The sequence below is a fragment of the Mus musculus genome, chromosome 18, assembly GCF_000001635.26.
Source record: "Mus musculus strain C57BL/6J chromosome 18, GRCm38.p6 C57BL/6J".
NCBI lineage: Eukaryota > Metazoa > Chordata > Mammalia > Rodentia > Muridae > Mus > Mus musculus.
In genome coordinates, this window is record NC_000084.6 from 12,065,515 (window position 1) to 12,088,885 (window position 23,371).

General features: G+C 44.9%; 1 protein-coding gene across 32 annotated transcripts in view; it reads right to left on the reverse strand.

Moving 5' to 3' along the window:
• The window catches only part of Tmem241 (transmembrane protein 241), a 141,452-nt gene that overhangs the window by 85,396 nt on the left and 32,685 nt on the right, over positions 1–23,371 (reverse strand). For 29 of the 32 annotated variants that reach the window (XR_003952529.1, XR_003952530.1, XR_003952533.1 and 26 more), the window contains 5 exons: positions 18,478–18,555; positions 9,104–9,129; positions 4,566–4,617; positions 2,784–2,832; positions 1,546–1,591 (listed from right to left, as the gene is read on the reverse strand). Coding sequence is in view for 22 of the 32 variants with exons in the window: in XM_011246967.3 (XP_011245269.1) it covers positions 1,546–1,591; positions 2,784–2,832; positions 4,566–4,617; positions 9,104–9,129; positions 18,478–18,555 (251 nt within the window). In the remaining 10 variants the exon portion in view is untranslated. Of the gene's footprint in view, positions 1–1,101; positions 1,194–1,545; positions 1,592–2,783; positions 2,833–4,565; positions 4,618–9,103; positions 9,130–18,477; positions 18,556–23,371 lie in introns of all 32 variants that reach the window. The other 3 variants (XR_003952531.1, NR_110356.1, NM_001289667.1) reach the window with 2 other exon arrangements.

A 23,371-nucleotide genomic window follows, 5' to 3' on the forward strand; every position in this document is an offset into this window, starting at 1 on the left:
CTCAAATTAATTCAAAACTCACCTAAAAACATTTATCTTAGTGTATGTTCAATGCCACATGGTAGATACTTAAGCTGTAAGAATCACATGCTATTCACCCAACCTCAAATTTAAGTGAGCACTGTACACTTTGTGTGCCTTCATTTTTTTTTTCTGGGGTATGGGTTTTCTTATGAAGCCTTGAACTCTCAATCTTCCTGCCAAAGAGGAATTAATTACAGGTCTTTCCAAACACACCTGGCTCTGTGGCTTCTGGCTGCAGAAACATTCAAAAAACAAAAGGAAACCTGTGGAGTGAAAGTCACAGGGACAGGGCCTTCACCTGGGGGTCACAGGGACAGGGCCTCCACCTGGGGGTCACAGGGACAGGGTCTTCATCTGGGGTCACAGGGACAGGGCCTACCACTTAGGGGTCACAGGGACAGGGTCTTCACCTGGGGTCACAGGGACAGGGCCTACCACTTAGGGGTCACAGGAACAGCGTCTTCACCTGGGGTCACAGGGACAGGGTCTACCACTTGGGGGTCACAGGGACAGGGTCTACCACTTGGAGGTCATCCCCTAGGCCTTCCTTCCCACACCTCCAGGCACCACCCAGAGGCCAGCTGGCCAGTCTCGGGCTCCAACTGGGTAGAGGCAACAATTCTTTTCTTTCTTTTTTTTTTTTTTGCAAAAATTCTTTTCATTCCTTTTTTTAAAAAACAAACAAACAAACAAACAAACAACCCAACTCTTTATTTGTATTCACTAAGGCTGTTTCATTGGCTATTTACGACAGACTGGAAACTAGAGAGACTTCCAGATATAAACCGAGGCAAGTTTTAGGGGCTGTAAAAACAATAATGCAGAAGCTGCCCTTCTGCACTAGATGTGGTGAGATGGCTGGGCTGATTTCATGACAGGCTTCAAATTGGCAGTTAAGGAGACTAGGCCTAAATCTCTGTTTCCAAAAACTGGCAATTCTAGGGCCAGGCCTCAGAAGCTGCCCTTCCATTGGCCTGAGGCAAGGACAATGGGTCAGCAGCAGTTTCCAGTCCCCATACTCCGATAATGGAATGTCTGTAGAGATGGACCCAACAGATTAACATAGAGGTCACCTACCTCAGAATTCCATAAAGAGCTTTCAATCAGGCCTGCTAGCTGACTTAGGGACTCTCTAGCTTGGTAATGGGAGACCCCAGCATGCTGGACCTCTGCAGAAGAAAACGCTCTTTGTATTTATATACTATGTGAGCCTGGGCTATCATTATTTGGTGAATCATGGACCCTTACAGTAGGCAAGCAGCACCCTGAATAACTGGGCATATGGGCATTTCACTAAATGCTTTTCTAAACGAATATGCTTAAAGGATAGACTTCCTTGCCTCTGCACACACTGCTGAAGGCAGGTCATAACAGGCCTAAAAGTAGCCCAATTAGTAACAAGAAGAATGGCTCTAGAGGCCATCTACTCTCCTAGCTGCATCTCTGGCTAGAGGGAAGACCTGTATCACTTGTGGGTCTCATCTCCTTTGCAAGCCAACTCCCCAAATGTTAAGAGCTTACCTTAGCACAGTGGGCTTCCGGGACTTCCGAAGTATTTTGTAAGAACCTAGACATGAAGGGACATGAGTCACTGGTACTTTCTGTTTAAGGAGCTGCCTACATTTCCAGCAAAGCAGAAAAACCCACAGGGAGAAGGGCAGATGGCTCCCTGCTCCCTCTTCCTGTTTCACACTCTGACCCAAGGAAACTCCACCTGGGAGTCCAGGGATGCAAATCCCATAATGTCAGGCCCTTGAGCCCAGGAGGAAGCACTTGACCAGGAATGGCCCTGTGGCACTGGTAGCAGGGCAGTTTTAGTTCTTCTCATGTTGCATGAGGAGAACGGAACCCCCCACAATTTCTGATCTCAACCAAAATCAAACGAAAAAGATTGAACATGTGACTTGAATTAAAATCAAACTGTTTTTCAATTTCCCCTTTTTGGATTTTTGTTTGCTACTGGAAAATTTTTAGACAGGCCATTCTGAGTGTTAGGTCTCAAAGCCCATACATCCAGAAATGAGCCCAAGCAGAACTATAGGTTTCTGGTGGTTAGATAAAGCAAGTATTCCTTAGGAACTTGTGAAATGAGCTTTTCTTCCCCCAAAGGAGTCCCTCCCCCCAGCTACTCATCCTCTTTCTAATCCAGCTTTGTCCAAGCTCGCCTCACCGCACACCTCCTCTCTCTCTCTTGAGCTTTTTCTGCTATGCTCTGTCTCTTGCTACCTCCACTACTCTCTCCCACTCCCCCAGCCCTGGCCATGACCAGTCTGCTTTCCTTCTCTCTGCTCTGGACTCTTCCAGATGCCTCTGGATCATAAATTAACCCTTGCCCCTATGGGAGTAGTCCTGCCAGCAGTTGCTCTACTGAGCCCCTCACAGACACTGATTTAGGAAAGTTTTAGGAAAGACCAAGCAGCATTACAAATGAAGACCATGCCAGGTATTGTGACACACGCCTTGCCCACCTTCTATCCCAGCACGCGGGAGGCAGAGGCAGATGGATCTCTGTAAGTTCAAGGCCAGCCTGGTCTACAAAGACAGCCAGGGTTACATAGAGAAACCCAGACTTGAAAAACAAAAACAAAAAGACAAATGAAATCTAAAAAGTTCAAAGTAGAAAAACAAAATCTGGAAAATGTCCATTTTACTTTAATCTTAATATTTTAATTGTCCTATTGTCTAGGGTCAATAAAAATGGCTACACAGAGCTTAATAACAGTCCTTAATTGTTTAAGAAAAGACTTTTAAAAACTTACCTACACAAAAGATGTGGATAAGAGCCCAAAAATATCCATCTGGATCAAACTGCAACACAGGATTAAAAAGGCCAAGAAGGACTAAGTTACAGACAAGCAGAAATTTGTACAGCAATAAGGAGTCAGATGGTAAATAGAGAGAGCCGAAGGCTCCAGAGTAGCCCTCCTGGGGCTTAGAATCAGTTCATTTCCCACCCAGTGGCCCCAGATATTTTCCTGGGTTCCCCAGTACCCTACTCTGCCACACACACATATCCCACACACCCTCCAACGTGTTCAAAATGCAAATTAATGGCATCCAAAGACTCGTATGTCTGTTCCGGTAAAGAATGGACTCTAACCCTAGGTGGAGACATGCTATTGTGTCCTCCCTTAAGACAGACCTGGTTATGTACACTGCGATTTTAGGCTTGCACCAACCATATCCAGCTTTTTTCTTTCTCTCTTTTTTTAACTTGGGCACTAGAAATCCACACTCTGGTCCTCAAGTACTTATCTAATGTGCCTTCTCCCTTGTTCATGTTATGAGACTTTAAATAAGGCAAACTCCATAAAGCACAGGCCCAGAGCCCATCGAAAGGCAAGTCCCATAACTGTCAGCTTTTCCTACCTTTTAGGGTCTCTGAGCCCTCTTCCCAGCCTCAGTTCTTCCCTGGGCAGAGCCCTGGCCTCTCTGTGCTATAATGATCTGTTGTCTTTGTCTGTTTTCCTCCCTTTTACTCTAAATGTCTCAATTTCTGCTGGAACAGACTAGGATTCACATCTTTGGTGCCTAGCTCAGTGCCTGACACTCAGTAGACTCTTAATACTAAGGGAGAAAGGGGAAAAGGTAAGTAAGAAAGACAAACGACATACACAAAAAATGGGTAATTGTTGAAGTTTGGTCTGTTGCTATGTATTGTATGCTCAATACTGGCCCCCACCCCCACCATACACACACACACACACACACACACACGGAGATCTTCAGGAACAAGGAGATTCTCACATACACTAAGTGATACTATATAACTTTGCTCCTGAATTTAAAACTACTGGTTAAATAAAGATTCCCACAGCCTGTAGCTAAAAAGATGAAAGGTATGCAGGGTTTCAGGTCCTAGGCTTGGGGTCTGAGGCAGAGACCACAAAGAGAAGAGAGAAGAACATGCCATGGGGTAGGTGGATTGTGAGAACAGGGCCATGAGGGTTGGCTAGTTAGAGTTGGAGTAGCCCAGGCAGAATGTGGCAAGTCATGTATTGGGTTATTGATAGGAAACTAAACAAAATAGCACAGAGGGTCAGTACCTGCCCAGCTCTAGTGCATTTAAGGCTTATTATAAATATAAAGGTTTTGTGTCTTTGAGATAGAAATCCCCAATTAATATCTACCACAACAATGAGGTGATTACTAGGGCTGGAAGTGGACTCTAAGTACTTCATAGGATAAACTACATCTAGCCTAGGATGCCAGTGAAACCCCCTGCAGAAGAAGACATTGTAGGATTAGAGTTGATTTCAACTTTGAATCAGTGCCTGAGTCTTCAGTTACTTAGGTGTGGGATCAAAGGTTCCTGAGGCGCTTATACAAGGTGGACCGCACCCCACCAGGAGCCACTGTTGCAAGGCCTGGAGAAATGGCAGGCTGAGCCAAAAGGCAGCCTGCCTGATAGCTTTTGCAATGTGTTTGCTAGGCTGTGCCATTCTGGTTCTAAAAGAAAGAGGTGCAGAAGTATGTGTACATCTGTGTGTGCTTCAGAGAGCAAAAGGGTCTTTGAAGGTATTGAGTTCACTTGGACTTACCTGAGAGTCTTGGAAGGGAAGGCACCCTGCAGCAGCCAAGAGGAAGAGGGCACTGTGGACAGGCAGATAAAACAGGCAACTTCAGCTTTCAACATCACAGCACGTCTCAGTGTGTGCGGAGGTAGAAATACACCCTCTGGAATGTGCAACTGGCCAAGAGACTCTAAGAGCAGCCAGCTCCCCTGAGCATCTCTGAGAGCCCCACTACCTACATCTCACAGTTGTATGCTCTGCTGACAGTCAGGAGCCTCCTGTGGCTCAGATAGCTGCTTCCTACGCCTGGTATTCACAGAGTACTTGAGAACTAGAGCTGGCTTACTCCAAAAGTATTCACTTCACCATCCATACCCCCAGATATGAAAGAGACAAACTGGGAGATCACATGACAGCAATGTCAGTTACTGAATGAATGCAGCATGCAAAGTCCTTTATGTCCTGATCCACCACTGCTCTGTCTAAATAATTGATCTCAGCATCTCCAATAACAGAACATATCAAACATGTGCTTCTTGATAAGTTACACTCTGGACACAGAATCAATTGAGTGATATCAAACACCTGTCTTGAGTGCTTGGATTTAATAATGTGGAAATAATACAATAAACCTAAATGTAGGCACAGTCCACAAACAACAGGCCTGCACCTTCAAAAATGACCAGGCTGTTCCAGGAAGTAAAGGTACTTGTTGCCAAGCCTGATAATAGCTTAATTATGTGTTTAATTTTCTAATTACTCATTAATTTAATGAATGAGCTTAATTCCTGGGTCATGGTGGAAGGAAAGAACCCCAGTAAGTTGTCCTTTAACCTGCACACATCACAGGCATACACACACACACACACACACACACACACACAAACCAATAAATAAATGTAGTTTTAAAACATTTAATGGGAAGGCAAGTAAAAAAATAAATAAATAAAAAGATTGAAGAACTGGCTGATATTGAAAACACATGCCATCTTAGAACAGAACCGCCTATGAAAGACAAAATGGGATGCTGACAGAATTTAAGCATGAGCTCAGTATTAGATAAGGACACCTCATCAATGTAGTCTGCCACGTCTGAATGCGTTTAGATTATATGTTATGTGCGTTAGTATTTTGCTTGTGTGTATGTCTGCATGAGGGTATCAGACCCCCCAGAAATAGAGTGCAGACACTTGTGAGATGCCACAGCTTGCTGAGAATTGAACCTGGGTCCTCGGGAAACGCATCCAAGTGCTGTTAACCTCTGAGCATCTTTCCAGCACGGCTTGCTTAGTCTTTAATTGTCAGACAAAAAGGTTTTAAGAAGAACCTTTTATACTCCTGGAATATAGGTGAAATGCTACCGTGCTAGGTTTTTTATACTCCTGGAATATAGGTGAAATGCTACCGTGCTAGGGTTTGCTTCAGAGTCGTCCTGAGGGATGGAGAGGGTGGAGCTGCAAGACGAGAACCACTGACTAGGAAACCCATCCATTCATTTTATATTGTTTCCTTTTATACATATTTAGAGATTTCTACAAAATATTCCTCTTAAAAATTCTCTTACAAAACCCCAACACAGCCAGGTGGTGGTAGCACATGCTGTTAACCTCAGCACTTAGGAGTAAGAGGCAGGTAGATCTCTGAGTTAGAGGCCAGCCTGGTCTACAGAGTGAGTTCCAGGACAGCCAGGGCTATACAGAGAAACCCTGTCTCAAAAAACCAAACCAAATCAAACTAAACCAAACCAAACCAATCAACCAACTAAGCAAACCAATGCCTACCACATCCCTCAGAGGTATTTTCAGAGCTCTCCTCGCTTTGGTCTCCTTGCTGATCAAAGTCCACCTGGGGTAACAGGGCCCATGGCATTGGCATCTCTCTTCCGGGTTTCATACACAGGAAGACATTGCTTGGGCTTTGTCCAACAAATTTTTTCCTTTTAAAAGGAGGCACCAAAAAAGCACTGACCACATGCCAACTTACTCTCCCTTCTCTAGCCATTTTTAATATGCATAGTCCTACCCCTGCCCCTGATTTGTTACATTGATGGCAACTGAAAGAAGGCCAAAGGCACAAAGAGCAGCCCTCAGAACAGCCTCTACACCTGGAAATCTTATTTAATTTGTTTTTCAGGGATGGGAGCTAGCACTATAGTCTCACCCATGCTAAGCAAATACTTCGCTGCTGTGTTATCCCAGCCCTGGTTTTACTTTTTATCATGAGACAGGATCTCATGGCCTTGCCCCAGGTGGCTTTGAATTTGTCAATCTCGCGCCTCAGCCTCCTGAGAAGCTGGTATTACAGGGCTTGCTATGCCACCATACCTGGCGTTCAGGAGAGTTTTACATAGGGCATGATAAGACATCTCATACCAATGTATATATTTCATGTACAAAGTTCTCTATATAGCTCACAAGCACACACACACACACACACCAATGTAATGTACAACCTGAGAGTCACAACCTCAGTACACTGTGAACAGTGATGCTGACCCATTCCAATGGCCCTCCCTGCTGTATCATGTGGCTGTGTACTGCACCCAGACTTGAAAAGCTGTTAGGGCCCAAGGCAGAATGAGGCACTGGGAATCCCTCATAGCTGACCCTGATTTTGAGAAGGTCAGAATAACATGAGCCCGCCACAGCCCAGAAGGCTTTGCACTCAGCCTACCCTCCTCTGACAGCTGTGGTGACCTTGGTGTCTAAAGTATAATGAAGGCAGGAAGGGATGAGTGGAGAGGGACCATCAGTGGCTTCCTGGTATAGCACAGCAACGGGGTGAGTTTAGTGAGGAGGAGGAGGAGAATCTGGATGGGCTTGGGACCTCCCTCGAGAGGAAGGCCAGCTAGAATACACAACGCTTCCTCACAAGTGGGATAGCAGCACGGGATCTCAGGAATGAGACTGGACTGGCTCCCATCGCGCCTGCCCTCAGGCCACACTGACTACATCAGATGTCACTCAGAGATCACAAAGAGCTTTGCACAACAGCTAAGCCCCTCCTAAAGAAGACGATGGGTCCTAAGGTTGTGTTGACATTTTATTCAAGTTGCAACCTGTACTAAAAGCCACAGAAGGTGACGGGTACTAGACAGATGAAGGCCCAGGAGTCCATGCAACAGCAGCTCCACTGGTGTTCTGCCTTCAGGGTGCAGTTTCTCAGTCCAAGCAACCAAACACTGTCAGAATAAGGATGTGGAGGCACAGCACCTACATCAGAGTGCGGCCTGCCAGGGACACACTGTGCTGAAACCCCTCTGAAGCACGGGGCATTTTAAAACCTATCTATGACCATAGCCTGGGACCATAATTCAGTCCATGAGACGTACCTTTTACCATCATGGAAAGTCATAGACCCCATTGTGCTTGCTACTCTATGTCAACTTTACCCAAGCTAGAGTTATCTGAAAGGAGAGAACCTCAGTTGAGAAAATGCCTCTATAAGATCCATCTGTATGCTAGGCGTGGTGGCGCATGCCTTTAATCCCAGCACTCGGGAGGCAGAGGCAGGGGGATTTCTGAATTTGAGGCTAACCTGGTCTACAAAGTGAGTTCCAGGACAGCCAGGACTATACAGAGAAACACTGTCTCGAAAAACAAAAAACAAAACAAAACAAAACAAAACAAAACAAAACAAAACAAAACAAAACAAAAAAATCCAGCTGTAAGGCATTTCTTAATCAATGAATGACAGGGGAGGGCCCAGCCCACTGTGGGTGGTGCCATTCATGGTCTGGTGGTACTGTGTTCTATAAGAAACCAGGCTTCAAGCCAGTAAGCAGCACATCTCCATGGCCTCTGCACCAGTTCCTACCTCTGCTTGAGGTTCCATCCCTGCTTCAGGTTGCTGTCCTGCCTTCCTTTGATGATGAACTGTGATGTGGAAGTGTAAGCTGAATAAACCCTTTCCTTCTCAACTTGCTTTTCGGTCATGGTGTTCTATTACAACAATGGAAACCCTAAGACACCTAATAATGCAAATATCACTTTAAATATACATGGTACACATACACATGTTCATGTGTGAAGGGGTATACATGGGGAGGTACACGTGTGTGGGGGGGTGAACATGTGCAGGCTAGAGGTCATGCCACAGGAATGATTCATTTTGTGTTCTGAGACAGAGTCTCAAAACCATGTCTCCCCATTACATCCCACGCTGGAATTATAAACATCAGCCACCACACTGGGCTTTTAAAGTGTGAGCTAGAGATTGAACAAGGGCATCATGCCCACGTGGTAAGTACGATTAACTAGCCATCTCCCCCACCCCAGTGCCCTCCTCCCTGTTTTTATTTTTTAGACTTTAAATTGTTGCATGGTTTTAATTTGGTTCTCCATCATCACTGCTGCACAATTAGTGAAGTTTTGTGTATTCATTGTGGTTAGTTTTTCCCCTCAGAAGAAAATATTGCAAAAAGAAGAGAACAATTTAAGAAATGAGAAACAAAGCACAAATCTATAACTGATGATAGTAAATGATAATAAATTCCTCCTTCAGCAGTTTATCAGCTGAGTTAAAAATCAGCTTAAATCTTATATCTTCGAGCTGTTTTAACTTACCTACAGATCTTTGAGAGCGATGTTTTCTGTATGAAAGTGAAGAGACATAATAATTAATTAGTCTTTCCAAACTCTTTAATCACCTTAAACAGAAACATTTAGATTAAAAAGCAAGTAAATTACAAATGTTTTGGGGGGCTCAAGAGCTCAGTTCCAGGGAATAGAGGGATGGTTCAGCAAAGAGAATCGCTTGAGTTTAGGAGTTATGGCTGTTCTTCCTAAGGTCCTGAGTTCAATTCCCAACACCCACATGGTGGCACGTAATTATCTATAATTGTAGTCCCAAGGGATCTGGTGCCCTCTTCTGATGTGCATATAGGCAGACAAAAAATCCACATATATAAAATATACACATAACTACATCTTTTATTTATTAATTTTAAAGAGAGCCTGCTGACATTCAGTGTTTCCTGCAGCTTCTCCTGCTTGAACCAAACAAATGACTTAGGCCAAAGCTGAGTCCTCTGCCAGAGCGCTTTGACCACTTGTACAGTGTGAGCTTATGAACAACAGCACATCAGGGCAAATCTTCAAATCTTATACACAAATCCAAGGACACACAGAGCAATCAATATGATCTCTACAGGAAAAGAAACTAACCTATAGGTCAATTTCTAGCCTCTGTGTATTAATTTATTTAGTGATTTATTTAAAATATATTATATAATATGTAATTATAAAATAATATTATATTATTTACATGTATTTGTGTCTGTATGACTTTACATATACCACATGTGTGCAGATGCCCACAGAGGCCAGAGGAGGGCACTCCAGAAATGGAGTTACAAGGTTATTATAAGACACTCAATGCGGATGCTGGGGACTGAACCCAGGTCCTTCGCAAATGCAGTAAGTGGTCTTAACCTCTAAGCCATAGCTCCTAGCTCCTAGCTAATGATTTTTGAGAAGGTGTTAGTCTTGCTATGTTTTCTAGATTATTCATCAACACCTAACTCAAGTGATCCTTCTGCCTCAGCCTGTATCTGTAACTGGGGCATCCATCATTATGCAGAGCCACACCGGTGTCTCTCTAAATATCCCTTTCATTCATCCAGCTCTGACTATTAACACGGTTACACACTTTGTGGTGTGTGAAAAGGAAACAGAAATGAGGATAAGGAACGTTGAGTTGGGGAGGGGGAAACTAGCAGATTAGGGGAACAGAAAACCTGGCACTGGAAATGAAGAAAGTGTAACCTGGACTCTTCCCTGACCACATCTTTTTAATCAGATCAAGTAAATTAACCCTTGGCATAGAAAAATGAGGGTGCAGCCAAGTCAGTCAGGAAGAATGACATACTAATTCTGGATATTTCAGAATCATTTTACTATCTGAGACAAACTATAATTTTTGATGCCTATTCAGACAGTGTGACATATAAGCGTGTTTTGAAGAAGCAAAGGACTAAAGCCATGGACAGTGAAGCACACCTGTCATCCAGCACTGCAGAGTCCAAGGCAGGAGGATCATAAGTTCAAGGCCACTGTTGGCTACAGAGAGAGTTCCAGACTAGACAGCCAGTTTCAGAGCAGTCTGACATCAATCAATCAATCAATCAATCAATCAATCAATAAAAGAGTTGACAAAAGAAACACGTGGTCTGCTTGCTCTCCAGGATACCTTATGTTTTCACTTGTTGGTAAATACCCAAGTCTTTATTTTATTAATAAGTAGATGTTATTTGAATACAAAGCTATGGCAAACATGCCTGTGCTGCCCTCTAGTGGGAAGAATGCCTGAGCTCCTGTATTTTTGACCCTGTTATGGTAAAAAATGTGTTGTTTCTCCAGCTGTATTAGAATCTAAACACAATGGAACCTCACAGCCTTGTTAAGGGCAAGCTCAGAGGGCAGAGGTTGCAAGGCAGTCTACCTTTGCCATGAAAACATGTCTACTCAGAAACTACTGCAGGCTCATGACAGAACAGTGATGTCACTGGTCCACTAGAGTTTAGCCTCTCAGATGGCAGGCTCTTTTTAGATTAAATTAGTTATATTTCACTTTAGATATAATGCATTTTGTCTTGTTTAATACAGGGTCTCATGTCACCCAGGCTGGCCTTGAACTCACTCCACCTTCCACTCCTGGGATTCAGGAGTGCACTACCACAGACAGCTTTTTTTTTTTTTTTTTTTTCTCGAGACAAAACTGTCTCAAGTAGCTCAAGCTGGCTTTGGATTCAAAATAATCCTTCCTGCCTCATCCTCCTGAGAACTGGGATTACAGTATGAGCTACCATACCCAGATCTACTTTTCTATGGCCAGCCCTTTCTGACTAGAGAGGCTGAGACAGAGAGCTAGCACATGAGCCAAACTCATCACACAGCCCAGTCACCCAGGACTCTGACAACAACTGCAGGGCCTTTATCCAATAGTAAGGGGTGCCCATGGCAGCTCAGGGTCTGGGAGTGTGAAACGGTTAAGTGTAGTAACAGACACCTGTAATCCCAGCCCTTGGGAGGCAGAGACAGGACTACAAGTTCAAGGCTAGCCTGAGCTATACAGTAAGAAAGAAAAGGTCACAGTAGCAGAAATGAGGGCAAAATTCACTCTCGACTAATTTACTGCAAGTATTGCCTAGCCTTTGTGGGTGCCACCCTAAGGGTATTATCTACAGTCCCAGTATAATTATGGGTCAACAACCATAGATTATCCTATATAGATACCCAAGACATGAAGGAAATCAGGGAAGAGGTTAATGCCACAGCCTGCTTGCCAGTCCTCCAGTGACGGCCTCTCTGACCTTAAGTCACCAGCCTTCAACTGCTGCATCCTCTTCCTACCTGAAGTTTCCACTGTTCCCTTGCCAGCTGGAAAAACCTCACACATTCCATATAGTTCAACTCAAATCTATTCCCCTAGAAGGCTTTCTTGTGGTGACTGGTCCTCCCACATCCAGTTCCAGCCACAGATGACCCTATGGACATCAAAGCCCACAGGTTAATGTCAGTTCTTCTCTACTCAACTCTGAGGTCCGTGACAGCCATGTCACGTGACAGCAGCTCCACATCTCAACTGTAGGCCTGACAAAATGTTTGCTATTTAGTATAAACAATATACATTTTTTTTAAAAACCCTACAAGACACCATTAGTTGTAGAGGGTGGTTCTGATGCTAAAGTCCTGTTCCTCAATTGGTTCTTAATCTGTCAGTAAAGAAAGCCGTCAGCCAATTGCTATGCAAGGTACAGGCAGGACTGCCAGGTCCCTGGAGGCAGGAGGGGAGACACAAGGAAGGAGTAGGAAGTTTTGCCAGGCTTTGGAGAGAGAAGAATCCAGCAGCCATGTGAGATCTCAGGAGGATCTGGGACTAGATGGGACTAGCCACAGAAGTTTAGGGAGGTGGGAGGAGGAGAGCTAAAGCTATTATTATGGGCATGCTTTTCCAGGCTGGACATCGTAGTGCCCAGCAATTGTATCACAAAAGTGATTTGAAATTGAACAACTGTGTGTCTGTCTTTTGTCTGAGAGTCAAGGGAAGCTGGAAGTGGGCTGGTAGCATGGTCACTCCCCAGAGCAAAGGCAGATATATGCAACAATTAGTTTATAGTCAAACTCTGTGCGTGTAAGGGAGAGGGATAGAGAGAGAGAACATGCTCTGCCATGCTTTGGAGGGAGAAGCGTGTAGTGAAAAGTCTGTAACTACAGACTCTATTATCAAGAGGATTCTCATAATCTGGCAATGGTACTATGAAGGGGTCAATTTCACTCTTTAGAATTTATTCCACTAAAATGTATACATAATGGCAAAGCCAAACCTTACTATAACTTGGATTTACATTTATTATTGGTGTTGGGGGTGTGCATGTGCAGTCCCAAGGACAACTTATGGCAGTCAGTTCTCCTATTCTAGCATGTGGGGTCTAGGAATCAAGCTTGGTTGTACAGTGTGGAGACAATGGGCCACCTCACTGGCCCCCACAGAAACATCTGACAGACAGTGTGTGAGGAAGGGAGCAACTGTGCTCTTCATGAATATACATCCTTTCTAGCTCTCAGCTATAACTCTGAGATGTAGAACTCTGACATTAAGAATATACCCCATGGAGGTGGCACAGCCATGTAGGTAGAAGCAGCAGGATTTCAGGTTCCAGGCTAGCCTGGGCTACAGAGTAAGGCCTTTTCTCAAGAGAAAGGAAACATCATCTCGGTAGAGAAAGCAGCAGTTAAAGGCTGGTGAGGCTGTCATGAAGGCCTGGCAGGCAGCTGTGGCACTGTTAGTGCCCCATATGGAGTTCCAGCACTTTGGAGGCAGAAGCACAAAGATGGAGAGTTGAAGGCTAGGCACTCAGGAGACAGACTCAGGAAGATCTTTGTGAGTCCAAGCCTAGCCTTGATCTATATAATGAGATGCCAGGGCTACAAAGTGAGACCCTGACTCAAAACACAAACAGACAGACAGACAAAAAGCAACTCAATACAAACAAACAAACAACAAACAAACAAACAGAAACCCAGAAAAGACTGTAATGCCAGTGCTAGGAGGAAAAAACAAACAAACAAAAATCCCACCTGCACTTGAGCACGAGGTCTCCACATGCTCCCCGCAGTGTGGAAGCAGCAACAGCAGGAGGGGTGTTGGGAAGTCTGAGGCTTGTTAAATAAAGAAGCCATTTCCGTCCATACATCTACATATAAGCCGCCTGAGGCTGCTGCTGGCTGAGCTATTCCCAGCCAGAGAGGCGTTTCTCTTTTTATGACTAAAATTTCCACTCACTTGATTGCTAAAGGGTGGGTGGTACGAGTCAGCCCCTCAAGAGCTGAGCAGCTGAACCTGAACCTCAGAGCAGAAAGTGGGTAACCAAAAGCCCTGGGGCTTATGCCAGGGCTACAAAGAGGCTTACCCTGTGCCCCTGCTTTGGGGCATTGGGAGTCAAAGGAAGCCAGCTAGGAAAAAAATAAAACGATGCCCAAACGTAAGAAGACCCAAAAAAGGAGAAGGGACTGGTAATTCCCTTTTGTAATTCTATAATTCTAGCATTCAACAGGCTAAGGCAGTAGTATTTGCTACCAGCCTGTGCTATCTAGTGAACCCCTGTCTCAGCAACACAAAAGGATAGCCCATAAAATCTACCTTATGTACTTATTCTAAGAAAGAAAAATCACACAATTGTATCTGATTATAAGAGCCTCTAATTCTAGATGGTTAATTGTGTGCTGGAACTGATAGAGACAAGGTTAGAACTGATGAGACAAGACAATCGCATGATGATGTGTGCAGTGCCATGATGATTTGTGCAGTGCCATGTCAGAGGTGCCCCCTCTGACCCCCTGGAGAAAAGCTCAAAATGCTAGGATTCCTCAGTTTGTAAACTTCCTCAGTTTGCTCTGAAATAGCCTCAGAAATTCCCTTGTAGGCCCTGTCTGAACAACTGCAGACTTGCACATCCAGCTCCATACATTAGTCCTCAGCCAGCTACCCTGAGATAGAGACAAAGACCTGTGAGCCAGAGTGGCCACAGCAAGGTATGCAGCCAAGGGAACGGGATGAGGGTGGAAGAAGACAGTCCCCTAGATGCTGACTCAGACGGTGATGAACAGACCTGAATTCACAAGTGAGAGGCAGCTCTGCAGAAACCTATCTGTGGCTTTATACTTCCGATACTTTGGGGACACCTAGATGACAGGGCTCTGCCGGGGCTCTGAGCTCAGGGGAGACACCAAAGTTAGAGTGAACAGAAGGTGGCTGGGACCAGAGGACAGAAGGTCCTGAGACACTGCCCTAGCAAACCATGAAAAAAGCAGATGAAGGGGCTGGAGAGATGGCTCAGCGGTTAAAAGCACTGACTGCTCTTCTGAAGGTCCTGAGTTCAAATCCCAGCAACCACATGGTGGCTCACAACCATGCATAATAAGATCGGATGCCCTTTTCTGGTCTGAAAACAGCTACAGTGTACTTTCATATAATAAATAAATAAATCTGAAAAAAAGAAAAAAAGAAAAGGCAGATGAAAAATGAAGAAGAGGCCAGGCTATAAGGGGAGCTCAAAAGAGAAGCAGGGAGGGTATTGTGGTATGAATATGCTTGGCCTGGGAAGTAGCACTATTTGGAGTAGGTGTGGCCTTGCTGGAAGAAGTATGTCACTAGGGGCATGGGCTTTAAGGCCCTTGTTCTAGCTGCCTGGAAACCAGTCTTCTCCTGTCTGCCTTTGGATGAAGATGTAGAACTCTCAGCTCTGCCTGCACCATGCTCTCCTGGACACTGCCATGCTCCTACCTTGATGATAATGGACTGAACCTCTGAACCTGTAAACCAGCCTCAACGTCCTTAGAAGAGTTGTCTTGGTCATGCTGTATGTTCACATCAGTAAAACCCTAACTAAGACAGAGGGTCAAGGCCAAGGTCAAGAGATTCCAGAAAAGCAAACAGGTTGACATAGCATATACCACTAATGAAGGATCAACTGGACAGTGGCCTCTTACCTCAGGGACTCCAGCCAGAGCAATGTCAAGGTGCGGAAGCAGGAGCAGTGAAGGTGAGAGGGACAAGCAATCCTGGGAAATGCTAGGTCTGTGTGTCACTACGGCCTCTGTCCAGGAAGAGAGGGTAACACACACAGGCAGAACTGGAGCAGGACAAAGGAGCTGGGCCAGCTTCCTGCTTGGAATTCTTAGCCTTGCTACTATCTCCTCCCTGGGATCCAGGTGCTGAGTGTGCTCGTTCACAGACAGGAGCCCCAAAAGGGAAGGGCCTATTTCAGGGGTTACTGTTAGAACAGGCAAAATTTGGGGTAGCCGAGAGAAAAAGCAGCTCCTCAAAGAGGAAGCTTAAAACTTTTCAAAGCTAACATTGTTTGGTTACAAAATGAACCAGGAGGCAGGTGATGGCTGAGCAGTAAAGGCATTTACTTACCACACAGGTCTTGCAACCTAAGTTCAAGCCCCAGGACTGAACACAATCATGGAAATGTGAAAGGAGAACCCAGCCTACAAAGTTTTCCTCTGACATGCACATAGTCGTTCTTGCCCCTGGTCACACACAGACACACATGCACATACACACACACAGACACACACAGTCACACAGATACACACACACACAGAGACACACACATAGATACACACAGACACACAGAGAGACCCACAGTCACACAACACACACAGAGACACACCACACAGATGGGGGGAAGGGGAAAATGGGAGAAGGGAGGATATTTAGGTCTCAGAGGTAAAGTGCTTGGATAGTGCAAGCATGCAGCCCTGGGGGTGATCCCCACTACCACATGAACTGTGTACAGCGGAACGCACCTGTAACCCTTAGCCACAGAGTAAGATCCCGAGTCTCAAAAGCAAAACACAAAAAACCAGAAGAGCAGCTAGGGCCTTAAACTATGCAGTCCATAGTTCAAAGATAACATTGTAACATCGCGACAAATACACTTAGCCTTAGCTTTGGGCCATGTACTCCATGGCCCAAAGCTAAGCTTACCCTAACAAAGTAGTCAAAATACCTCTCCTGGGCTGCAGGGGCAACCCTCAGACTGCAAAGCTAAACCAACAGTAAAGGGTTGGTTAGTCACTTTCTAACTTGATTGGCCTGGGGATGTAAAATGGGACTTCAGTGCCCAAGGTGTATGGGAGCAGAATGTAACTTTCATGTGCTCTCTAATAAGAGCCTGGATAGGGGCTGGAGAGATGGCTCGGCGGTTAAGAGCACTGGCTGCTCTTCCAGAGGTCCTGAGTTCAATTCCCAGCAACCACATGGTGGCTCACAAGACAGCAGCAGTGTCTTGTGATACCTGGATTTAAAGGCTCGGTAGGACTGCTCCTTTATTCTTTTCTCCATTCTCCTACCTGTGTCTCGCTTCTCCTGTGCGTGCCTTCTCATTAGAGCTTGCTCATCTTCTGCTCTCTGCCTGGGAAGGTGCTCCAACAAAGGAGTCCCTAACTGTAGCCCCACTCACTCATTCAAAGACCCATGAGTATCTCATAGGGCTAGGACCAGAAAGAAAAGCCAGCCTCTGCAGAGTGGGCAAAGGCTCATGTTCTGGATGGAGCTCAGCTGTGTGTCTCCTTGTGGTGCTGAGACTACCTACAAGTGAGCATGCTTTCCCACAGCAAAGTCCTCTTTGTCTCCTGAGGGTCTGGATCTTCCCCGGCCTGGGGTCCAGCTACATTTCCCATCACCAAGCAAGCTGTGTTCCCTGAATCAGTGACCACTGTCAGATAGTCTTGACTACATTTGAGTCATTGTCCTGTGGGGCAGTGGACCATGCCAGGAAACTTGGTAAGCTTGAGGTGGGTTCAGAAACCCCAGCACCTCATACCTGGGGACGGTAGGTGTTTCACCTCTTCCTGACCAGACTCCTGGCCTGGAACATGTGACCATACTCCCCACATAGAATGTGACCTATAGACACATAGCACAGAACAGAGTTCTCCATGCTAATAAGGTATCTAGAGGCCCCAAGGGTTTAGCCAATAAGCATCTATTCCTGGACATTCCTTTCTGCAAAAAGTATTTAATCTCTGGTCCACCCCGAGGAAGTGGTATGCACCCACAATGAACAACGAATACACAGTATGGACAAGCAAGAACTGCCTCTCTCATGAAGTGGAGAAAGCCTTCACCCTACAAGCCACCGCCTCAAGAAGTGAGGAAAGCCTTCACCCTACGAAGTCCCCGCCTAAGTTTCCTGCAGAAGAGCCCTCTGTGCTCCTGGATGTTTAGCCCTTGAGCTAAGCAGGAGTTCTCCACCCCTCCACCCCACCCCACCCCAGCCTCATCGCAGGCACTCGGGCCCCCTTCTTTCCAACTCCATGCGGTTTCCAAGGATGACTGGATACCCAGGAGCTTGGGAACTGACTGTTCAGCCTCAGTCTGTGGCCTTTCTCATCCCAGCTAGGGTCCCCATCTTCGGCTGCATTTTTTTTCTCCCACCCCTGAGCGGTGCATCAGTGCTTCCTGCAGGCCCATCACCTACATCTGATAGGAGGGAGCCTCAATTGAGAAAATGCCTCCATAAGATCAAGATGCAGGCAAGCCTACAGGGCATTTTCTTAATTAGTGATTGATGGGAGAGTGCCCAACCCATTGTGGGTAGGGCCACCCCTGGGCTGATGATCCTTGATCTTTCTTTAAGAAAGCAAACTGAGCAAGCCCTAGGGAGCAAGGCAGTAAGCTGCACCCCTCCAAGGCCTCTGTATCAGTTTCTGCCTCCGGGTTGAGTTCCTGCCCTGCTTGAGTTGCTTGCTGCCTTCACTGCTTTTGAAATGAACTCTTATATGGAACATGAATGAAATTTCCCTCCTCTAGTTTCTCTTGGTCATCATAACAATAGTGATGCTAACTAGGACAGGCCATTGAGTAAAAGCAGATCTGTGACAGTTAAAGCAGAGTCCGTGAAACTAGCATTTGCTTGATCCCTTACCTCTTTCCAGACACACTTCTGGTACCCACAGGTGAGAACTTCAGCTACATTATGCAAAATGAAAAACACAGGAACAGCCTGAAACCAAACAGAATAACAAGTATTTACATACTCCTCCCATCTCACAGCTCCATGGTTCTTGCCTTTTGTTTAAAAATAAGATGTGTGGAAGCATTCAGCATTCACAGTCTCCTGCAAACACTCATCTAGCCTTGCATTTTGCTGAGGTGTTCATTTTCCCTCCAACATTTACGTATGAGTTCTGTCTCTGCATGCAAGTTTGTGCCATGTGCATACAGTGCCCATGGAGGACATAAGAAGGCATTGGAGTCACTGGAACTGGAGTTACAGATGGTAGAAGCCACTGTGTGGGTGTGCTCAGAACTGAACCTGAGTCCTGCAAAAGCAACGAGTGTTCTTAACCACTGAGTTGTCTCCCTAGCCTTGAAGTATTAGTTTTGGCAGAGTGTATGTCAAGGTTCCTCTCCTGCAGGGTTTTTTCATCCACAGTCATAAGCACTTCATGTGTATCATGCACTATACCACATCAGGCTGATCCCGTGAGCATGGTGGAAACATGGTAGACAGCGTGTCCTCAGCAAACAGGAGCTCAGATGGCGCATATTACAACACACAGCTAACCCAGCCAGGGAAGAGGGAGCCTATGGTTGAAACGACGGCTGAGAGCTTAATGCTTACTGAATGAAAACACGGGATGTGGGTGACTCTCACCACGTGGCAAATGGAAGGAAGTTGAACAGGCTGGTATGAAGCTGATCAGGCTAAGAACAATTTTGAAACTTTTTATTGGTTCTTTGTGAATTTCACATCTTGCACCCCAATCCACTCATCGCCCTCCCTTCGTACCCATCCTCCACCCTTCCTACCTTCCCCAAATAGAAATCCTTGTTGTGGAAGCTGGAGCATGTCACAGTACATACATTCTTTTGTCCACACTTCTTGGCTTACAAATGTCCATCACAATGAATCATTGCTCTTGTGCGAGGTCTCTGGCTTCTGCTCCTCTCTCAAAGCTGGAACCTCACTGGGACTCTGTGTCATGGAAATCTTGTAGTTCTGGATCTATAGGATTGGCCCCTTCATGCACTCCAGCAGTCCACTGATGGGGAAGATGTGGAGCCAATTCAAATTTCTGGATCTGAGCTGGTCAGCCCAATGGCTCTCTGTAACCTCCTCCAGCCTAAAGCAGGCTGGTTCAGACCTTACTCCACTGAGGCAGGGCCACCTGTGGTGCAGCTCCTACAACTCAGCTAGTTTCCTTTGATGTGACACTGCCTACCACCTGCCGAGAGGCTGGACCGGTCCTCTGAGATTTTCTGGAGTTAACTGCAACCTGTGAATTTGGTGACTTACTGCTAAAAGGCTGTGCTAACAACTTGGTGTCATGACATCAAGAAACTTGGCGTGGCAGGGGATGGGTTTCCCCCTTTATAAGCGGAGACTTTTATTAAACATTTGAGCTTTGATCAGGAAACTTGACTTAGCTCCATTTTTTTCTCTCAACCGCCTAGTTCCCCTCTCTTTTCAGCTCTGGCTTGCCTCCCAGGTGAAACCCGGTCCATGTTAGCTGCTGGTCGGCTTCCAACAGTCTGGCGCCTAATGTGGGGCCTGAGGAATGGCAGAAAAACTCTGGAGGAACACTGCTTGGTATGGAGCTTCACAGGAAGAAAAAGAAAAGGATCATATCAGGCACCGAAGCAACGGGTACACATGCTGGCGCTAGCTTAAAACTTCATTTTTTAAAGTGTTGCTAGAGGTGCGGGAGGATAGGGGCTAAGTTTGGAACCAGTGCTAACCCAACGCTGGTTTCCACTTAGGTTAGCAGCGAATTATTCGGAACTAGGAACTGATCAGGCGATTGTCCGCAGTTTTTAAAAACTGCTTTAGGCGAGAGGAAAAAGGGTTTAAATTAAATAATCAGGCGGCAGGAACAGGGTTTGTAATAATAAAATAATATAGAGGAAAATTTTGAAACTCTCCCAGAGGCAGAGAAAAATTCGGGGGATGCCTGCCTTTTTCTCTCTGGCCCTTACAGCAAAAGTTCTCTAGCCTCTTTGTGTTGTCTAATGTCTAGTCTAAAGTCTGGTGCACTGGTCCGTTCACGTGTCAATCCATGTGTGTTTGTGTCTAGTTGTCTGAAAGACTGAATATTCTGTGTTTGATGTTGGAAAATAAAGATGGCTAAAATTTTCTCTGCTGGTATAGCAAAGCCGAAAGTGGCTTACACTTTGGCTGAGAATCAAGCACAGCAGGAGGGATCCTGCTGGAAAAACAGTTTTTTGAGAAAGGGAGTTTGCAACCTCTTAGTTTTAAGGCAAATAGGCTGGTAGTTGATCCTAAGAAAATTCTCTGCAATCGTGATTATTGTGTTTAGCTAATGACAAGGTGCTTTTTGTCTTATAATTATAGCTAAGAAATTCGAAATTCTTTGATTGGTCTAAAGTTATTAGACTCGTGTAGCTGCTTCATTTGTTTTTTTTTACTAGTCTTAGAGGTGTAATATGCTCTGTGTGTCTTCATCACAAGAGTATTAGCTTATAAGTTATTGGGTGTGATCAAAAAGGTGTAACACTGGTTACTAGAAAGTTAGCTTTAAATTGGTAACTCAGGTTTGGAGTCTTTCAAACACGTGGCATAAGATAGGCCAGGGGGCTGGGTCTCTAAGGATACTTCTAGTTGAAATAATATTTAATGTGATTCTTATCCTAGAAAGTAGAATTAAAGATAAGATTTAAAGCAATGTCTCTTTAATGAAGCATTAAAGCTTGCACTGTCATGCATTCATAAGTATAAATTGGCAGCCAAATTTCGCCACGTGATAGTGAACTTTTGATGTTTATTCTAAGGTGATAAGTTGTTTTGAAATTGGGTTTTGTTTTCCCAAGGTTGTAGTTATAGTCTAATATTGCAAAAAGAAACTTAAAAATTCTGAAATCTGTCCTCACAGCAAGAGGAACTAAGCTCAGAGCGGCCTCTGTGGGGCTTGTGTGACTTTCTTTTGTCTTGCAAACAGTGCCTAAGGAAGCTCTTGAAACTTGCCTCTCCTTGCCTTCAGGGAATATTCCTTTTAGCTAAAAGAGCACTGTAGCAGATCTATCCAGATGTTGTTCTAAATAAAGTTTAAATTCAAAGTTTATAAAAGGTCAGTCAGCCATTGCATACACTAGCAAGCGTTTGCTGAAAGGACCCTGATATAGCTGTCTCTTGTGAGACTAGGCTGGGGTCTAGCAAACACAGAAGTGGATGCTCACAGTCAGCTATTGGATGGATCACAGGGCCCCCAATGGAGGAGCTAGAGAAAGTATCCAAGGATCTAAAGAGATCTGCAACCCTGTAGGTGCAACAACATTATGAACTAACCAGTACCCCGGAGCTCTTGACTCTAGCTGCATATGTATCAAAAGATGGCCTAGTCGGCCATCACTGGAAAGAGAGGCCCATTGGACACGCAAACTTTATATGCCCCAATACAGGGGAACGCCAGGGCCAAAAAGTGGGAATGGGTGGGTAGGGGAGTGGGGAGGAGGGTATGGGGGACTTTTGGGATAGCACTGGAAATGTTATTGAGGAAAATACGTAATAAAAAAATATTAAAATAAATAAATAAATAAAATAAAAGGTCAATCAGGCTGTAGAATTTATCAGGACATTGCGATTTGACTTGCCTACTTCATGTAAAGTTATTATAGACTTAAGAGTTTGTTTTTTCCTTTGCATCCAGAAAATTGTAAAGAGTTTGCTTCTAGTGAGCTTGTAATCACTGGAAAATTTTGCCTCTGGGTACGGCTAATATAGCCTTACCTCATGTAAGAAAAATTCTTAGTGTCTCTGTTTCAATACAAGAAGCTAAGAGTTTGAATCTTTCAGTGTATATTGTTTCCTAAGTGGAAAGTATTTTATTAGCTAATGCCTCTCAAGGGAAGTTTACTTTAAATCTTTGCTCTCACACAAGGAGCTTTTAAGTTCTGGAGAGTAGCTGTTGCTCCAGAAAAGATTCAGAGGCAATATCTTTTGAATACTAGGGTTTTAGTAATACTATAAAATTGTGGTACAGAAAAATCTAAGAACGAAAAATTGATTTGCTTCAAATTTTTATTTTCAAAAGCTTCCAGGAGATGTTAATTGGCTAAGAAAGACCTCACCTTAAACTCACCACAGGAAAACTTAAGCCTTTGTTAGGTGCTATTAAGTGAGACGCAAATTAATTGGCAAAGAACAAAAGGCTTTGCAGAAAATAAAGAAAGCTTTTATAATTGTTCTTAATTATAATCAATGGTAATTAAATATCAGCTGTGCCCACAGCAATTCTTTGGCAAGACAAAACATTATTGTAAAGTCATTTTTCTTCTCCTCCTGGCCGGCGGCTGCTGGCTGCTGCGGGGCAGGACCATGGGGTACGCAGCTTTCCCTGAGTGGTGGTGGCACGGGAGGCCACCAGAAAGCGGGCACCTTTGTAGTGAACCCAGGGGAGGGCCGTGCTCACCATTGCCCCCATGAGCCTCTGCCTGTCCCCGACGGGGGTGGCCATATTTTTCCCGCTAGGACTTGGGATGCTCTGCTGGCCTCACTCGGGCTTCCTGGCCTACAACAGATTGGGCCACTTCAGCCTCTTCGGCCTGGGAGGAGGGCCAGAGGTGGGCAAGGCCGAGGTGGCGTTCACCTCAAAGCACAGTTTTAACATCCTATTAAGGCTGCTGTCATGCTAATAAAGAATTGTAAGATAAATTCATATATTTTAGAAAACGTATAACAAAAATTGTGTCTTAAGAACCTGACAAAGTGTCTGTTCCTTGTTAAAAACAGCAATTAATTTGGTTATTACAGAATATTAATATTTGATCTATTGCATACCATCATTTTAAATAAAACTGGC